Source organism: Balaenoptera ricei, chromosome 13, assembly GCF_028023285.1.
Source record: "Balaenoptera ricei isolate mBalRic1 chromosome 13, mBalRic1.hap2, whole genome shotgun sequence".
Lineage (NCBI taxonomy): Eukaryota > Metazoa > Chordata > Mammalia > Artiodactyla > Balaenopteridae > Balaenoptera > Balaenoptera ricei.
The window spans coordinates 96398201-96404869 of record NC_082651.1 but is presented as its reverse complement, the minus strand read 5'-3'; the positions used below and the strand labels follow the sequence as shown (position 1 = coordinate 96404869).

The window sequence follows — 6669 nt, the reverse complement described above, 5'->3', positions numbered from 1 at the left end:
AAAAGGGAAGTATCAATAAACTTCAGAAAGTAGTAAATTCACCTGTCCCTTAAAATATGAGTATGTAATTGTTACAAAGCCATAGTAAATGGTTTATAAAATGTAATTTTATTTTATGTTACTCTGCTGTTACATAGGGCATAACATTTTCACAAGGCTTTTTTGGGACTACAGTCGATGATTATTAGCAACATACAATAGTGGTCCAACTCTCTAACAATCACTAGACAAACTGGACACCCTCTCACATGTGCACAAATCTGCATGGAAAAGTACTAAAGTTTTAGACTTGGACTTGTGTACTTTATTTCCCCTTTCTAGTGTATTAAGAAATGACATGCACTTTCATTTGCCAAAAGCAATGCTTGTATTCTGGCAGCAACATGCTACTTCTATTACATAGTAAAGTGAATACCAGAACTACAAAGGCAGGAGGTGTAAGTGAATTTTTATTGGGAAGGGAAGTTGTCAACTTAAACAGCAGCAAATGAAGAGTGAATGAGGAAACTCCCTGTTGTCACAGATACACAAGACCTCCATTATATATGATACAGGAGGCATTTTAATTTGTGACCCCCAGCCTCAAAATGTCAAATGCTTTTCCATTCAATCTAACACTTCTGGATTCCTACCAAAAAGGAATATATTAAGAGGATGGAAAAGTTGCTTACTGAAAGAAAATCCCCGAAGAAGAGTAAGGGAGGGAATGTAGAAATTAAGAAGTTATGTAGAACACTCTTTAAATTGTAATTAACTACATTTTCATATCTTCACAGTAATACAAAACACAGTCAGTCACTTGCAGAACTGGTTCAGATTACTTAAATACCAGATACATTTTTAGTCCTCTACATAAGTGTTTGGAAGTTACTTATGTTTATATGAAATGAAGCTATTAATACTTTTCTACAGCAGTAACTGCACACCAGGAAGGCCAAGACAAACACAAATCAAGGAATGGAGTTTTCCCAAAGCTGCAGTGTGAAAAGACTATAAACAGTTGATTCCATACACATGAATGGGTTTCTTTGCTATAGGAAATCCAAATGGAATAAGGAATGGAGATGAGTAAAAAGGTTTCTTGAGGGGAAGAAGGATGACACCCTGTATGCACTTAGTTCTCTGCCCCTTCTGCCGCGTCACATTCTTCTCCTGCACTGTCTGATGTCCATAACTAGAAAAAAAAATCATATTAAGTTACTATTTCTAGATCAATTATTTCAAGTCTTATTATAATATCAAAATGTAATTCTTAGAGCAGTAAATTAAACAATAGAGATTATGACTAAGACTGGAAGTTATATTTCATCAACTCCTCCCAAAGTGTACCCCTGTATTCCTTTCACTGTGCATTTACAAAATGACAAACACATATACAGTATTTGAGTACGTTTTCAAAGCTTACTATAATCTCAGATAAAAACAAGGTAACTAACATCCTTAGAATTTAATGCTCTCTCAATTTCTGGCAGCCCAATGCTCTTTTTAAAAGCACTACTAAAATATAATTTATGAGATTAGTAAGGCCAAAAAAATTTTTCTTTGGGGCTGGGCAGGGACCATAGTCAAAGTCACCATTGCCAAGTACTTGAAGGGCTATCATATAGAGAAAGAAGCAGGCTTACTTTGTATGCTGCAAAGAGTTAAACAGGAGTGAACGATGTTAAGTTACAGGGAAGCAGCATGTATGCATGAAGATATGTAGATACGGTTCTTGAATTAGGTAGGATGTTAGTCTTTCTAATTTTAGGATGGAACAATGAAGTGAAAAAGGGAATAGTCAATATTTGTTGCCTATGCATAACAATAGTTCACAAAACGGATTTCTATTAGACCAGCACCAAGACACTAGTGGCAATTTTAGCAGAGCTGAAGTCTTAACCTTTAAGTCATTATTAAGATACTAAAATAAAAACAAACAAACAAAACAAATATTCCCAAAGAACTGTCTCTGGGAGAGAGAAAACAAAACAGAACTAGTTACAAGATAGCTCCACGGTGCATCTGGAAAGAGGTTAATTGCTCAGTTTGTTTTTCTTCTATAGAAGCTATTTATGCTGATCATTTTTCTATTGTTACCTCACAACCAGAGGGATTTCTAATGGCTGGGAATGAACTGTCTTCATAATTTCTCTGTTCAGCAAAGTTGAACAGATAGGGTGCTAATGTTAAAAATTTTTTTATCTAGCAGAAGATGAAGCATCAAAACGGGGGGGGGGGGGGGAGGGGGCGGGAGAACTACATTTATATTAAAAGGTGTGTTTCTTCCACATTTTGTCTAAGATTCTGACATATCCAATTTACTTGAACCTACAAAAGAAGCTAAGTAAAGCTCAACCTGTATTTTTTTCTCCATTACTTTTTCCTCCATCCCCTGTCTATACAAGAGGTAGGGAGAAAAACAAAAGAAAAAACAAATTAAAAAAGACAAACTCTCTAGATTAACATAATTTATCAACATCTTCATACCAGTGAAATAAAGAGTCAATAATGTTAATATTATGAGTTCCTAAAATCTTAGTACTTTCTCAGGAAGGTCTGATAAAATGCCTATTCAACTTGAAAATCTGCCTACAAAGAACAGTTGTCCTATACAAAATACTAATACGTATTTAATATTTTTATGTAATTTTTATATATTCATTTTCTAAGAGCAAGTGTAGCTCTAATATAGCTGCCCCAAAACACAGGGAGCCTGAATAAAATATTAATACTTTTGTTCCTGAAAAGGAAATAAAATGAAAAGAATGAAAAACTCACTGTTAGGTTGTCTCTAAGCAACTGCATGATGAGGGTGCTGTCTTTGTATGAGTCTTCATTCAGTGTATCAAGCTCTGCAATGGCCTCATCAAAAGCCTGACAAATATTTACATCCATGGTAAACAATATTTACATCGACACAAACTGATACTCTATAGTCGCAAACCATTTTTATAAAATAGATGAACATCCACTTTATGTTCTATTATCACTTAAAACAAAACTGAATGAAATCACTTCCTCGGATTCTCAGCTTAAGAATTTTTGAGGATGACTAAAACTTATAAAGTTATACGTACTTAATCAGTAAACAAGCATTTCTTAGTTCTTTCACAGGACAGACAGCACGGCAGCTATGCCCAATATATTTTTTACAAATAAGAACTAGTATTTATTTGCAAAAACCCCTTTGAACACTTACATTTTGAAACACTTTGAGGAATGCAGAGATTCTACTGATCAAACCTGGCAGGCATTACTTTCCAATTCTTTACATTTCTTTCATACTTTTTTGATTACTCTGACCAATATGCTCTTTAGACAGATCTTACTGCTTACAACCATAGCTGGGAGAGTAAGATCTTGAGAAGGACAGTGGTAGGTGGTCATGATGGTAAGAAAAAGGAGATACCCAAATAAATGTAGAAATCATCCCTGGACATTCAAGTAAAATACCTAGACATTAACATGCTTGCTATCGCAAATAACCTAAAGAGGGTATTTCTGGACACACATCTTACCGTTTTAGCCAGTGTGCAGGCAAGTTCTGGGTTATTAAGGATCTCATAGTAAAATACAGAAAAGTTAAGAGCCAGCCCCAGGCGGATTGGGTGTGTGGGTTGCATCTCTTTCTTGCTTATATCAAAAGCCTCTTGGTAAGCTCCTTGGGAATTATCTATCGTTTCTGTGAAGGGAAAAAATAAAATAAAAAAGCATGGTACTGAAAATATCCATCCAGTATACAGTAACACCTTTAACATATGCTACTAACTCGGTAGAACCAGACTTCTCTCTGTAGCCTTCGTTTAAAACCATAGTAGCAAACCAAAAACATTATCCTGTACTGGGCTATTAAAAACCTAGTTTATAATGGTGCTTGTTTATAATCAGCTTAATAAAAAATATTAAGACATGAGACAGTATATCAGGTTTTTCCATCTCTGGGGCTAAAACACTTTTCTTCTTTCATGTCTTCTAATTTTATTACCTGAAAATGCAGCAATTAAAAACAATTTGATATATGTCAATAATATCGCAATAAAACTTGAAAAAAATCAGCTGCAATATCCCTTCCCACAATAATGGAAACATTTTACAAAGATCATCACCACCAAAATCTCTATTTTTGTGACTCATCCGTAGAAATAATACTGACCCTCGGTATCAAGATGTATTATGTGAAACGCAATATAAAAGCACCAATATATAGATCAAAATCTGCTCTGACCAGAGTTTGATTACTGGCTTAATAAAAATGTCACCTTCCTGAACAAAATGTTCAGGAAGAACTACCAACACTAATCTGATTATATCATGTTTTGAAAAGGTTAGGTTTTCCGAATGAGGCCATTGGGCCCATTATAGCTCTAGAAGGACTGACCTAACAGAAATCAAGTTATCCCTTTAAAGCCCAAATATGTGCCTTTCCTTCTTCTTCTTCAATGGTACATTCACTGATCTAAACATAGCTGGTATGGCCCTCACACTTAACTAAGGAGCTCTTGGTGTCCAGCACATAAGGAGGCATTACAATGAGAGTTCTAAAGCGTCTCAGCATCTAGACTGTAAATACAGACTATTTACAAATCCCAGACTACTGGAGTGTTCTACGTATAGGATGAGAAAATCCCAATGAGCCAGAAAGCGTCAGATCAGATTAATGCTGGGGCTATGGCCCAACCTCCCAAAGATATCCCCTTGACTAGCTGACGTTTAAATGTTCAGTTCTGTGCAAATACCTGTCACATTCAATTTTGCTTATCATTATGGCAACAGAAATTATATATTGATAACACAACAGTTTAGTATACAGATTCTATTACAGCAAGGTACAAAAGTTTTCTCTTTATATCTTAAATTACACTGATTTGGGGGATGCTAAAACTGTCTCACTTTTAGTAACTCTCTGAGAGAGAGGAAGAGGAGGCTGTAATAACCGTTTGTGGGGCATGCCCTTTTAGGATAGGGTAAAATGAGGAAGAAAATAATAAACTTACTGGAAAAAAAATAAGGACTTACGTGATACTTCTACCCAGAACTTGCTTCATAAACTGAGTAGCAGGCACATACACAATATACTACCGTACACTCAGCTACCAAATACTCCAGGAGACCGAGTTCACTGCTAATAAATTTACTTTGACTGTTTTACAATCAAGTTAGGAAATTAGGTTACTCTTTTCCCCATAGCTGTGTTTTCTGTGATAAATTATATACCAGCAATAATACTCTCATCTCACCTCTCCTCTTCAGAAATCTGGTTATGTGTAATTAGTAGCCAATGTTATGATCCCTCAAAATAGGTAGTAATTAATAAATTAATACGTCAAGTAGAAAAAGTACAATGTCCTGTTTCTAGTCTATATGTAATTTCCAGTTATCTTAAGTTTCAAGATACAAGATGCTGAAGACCATGTGACACAACAGAATCACCCAAAGCATATGCAAAGAACTCTGGGGCTAAAAATATGGTGAACCAATTTCTAAAGCCTAAAAGATTAAGCCTGTTTTTAATAATATCTTATCAGGTTATAATCAGAGAGTTTATGAGTTTAATTTTTCATAAAGAGCACATAATGTAAAGTCATAACTATGTTTTCGTTTTTTGAGAACGTAAGGTAACATTATAAATTTATCCTCCCTCTCTTTTATATTGTAACTTTACCCATAAACCAAATACACTTACGTTTCCGATCATCACCACAAGCAACTTCAGCAAGGTACCGGAAGTAATCCCCCTTCATCTTCAGATAGAAGACCTTACTCTCTGGATTAGTTGCATTGGCTATTAAATACTTATCCAACAATTCCTGAAAGAAATAAGTTAAAACATTAGGTACTAGCAAACACAACTGCCACAGGAGCTCCACACGGTACCACCTTGGACTGGAGGCGTGGCTAGAGAGCAGGGGTCAGGTGGCCGCCATCAGCTGAACGCTCTGGGGTCACAGCAAGTCATACTTCCTAATGGCAAAGCTATATTAGATCAAACACTAATTAGAAAGAGCCTGTCTGCCCACTCATCCATTCACTGAAGCAAGCATTTCCTGATACCAGCTAGGTGCTAGGCACTGTATTTGACCAGAGGGGAAACAAAGTCCTTGCCCTCAAAGAGTTCACAGTCTAATGAGAGGTAAGTATACCATTAACAGTACAGATATGTGAATAAGGGGCTACGGAAGCACAGAGAGGGAATGTCTGGCTCTGCTGGTGATGATCACTGTAAAGACAGGCTTCCCTGGGGAAGGGATATTTGCCTTGTCAAGAAGGAACAGAAGGAATGCAGCAGTTAGGAAACGAGGATGTGCAATCATTTTAGGGAGGGGAAGTAAAATGTTTAAGCCATCAAGTATGAAGAAGAGTATAATCACAGAACAAGTAAGCCGTCATGGCCCAGAGCAGGGCTACTCTGTGTCCTCTGCAACCAGCGCTCAGCCAAAAAAAGGGTGAGTCTAGGGGTTGAGAGTAAGTGGTCTAAAAACTTACCTAGCAATGTGACAGTCATGTCTATCAAATACAACTATTTTTAAAAATTGGGTTAGTATTTAAGTATGTCTTTTATCCCTCATTTCATACCAAGAAATGTCCGCTTGATCCAATGAGCTAGTGCCTCTCAAACTGAGGTATTTGTACAAGGTGTGCCCAGGAGTATTAAAAAGTCACAAAAAAATGAATATGGTAGACACCTTC

At 36.2% G+C, this 6669-nt stretch overlaps 1 protein-coding gene across 1 annotated transcript in view; it reads right to left on the bottom strand.

Annotated features, from left to right (window-relative positions):
• Positions 1-1022: 1022 nt before the first annotated feature.
• The window catches only part of YWHAQ (tyrosine 3-monooxygenase/tryptophan 5-monooxygenase activation protein theta), a 30257-nt gene continuing 24610 nt past the window's right edge, over positions 1023-6669 (bottom strand). The window contains exons 3-6 of the mRNA XM_059942235.1: positions 5666-5789; positions 3501-3664; positions 2761-2856; positions 1023-1174 (exon numbers count right to left, since the gene is read on the bottom strand). Coding sequence (XP_059798218.1) covers positions 1115-1174; positions 2761-2856; positions 3501-3664; positions 5666-5789 — 444 coding nt within the window. The 3' untranslated portion in view covers positions 1023-1114. The remainder of the gene's footprint in view (positions 1175-2760; positions 2857-3500; positions 3665-5665; positions 5790-6669) is intronic.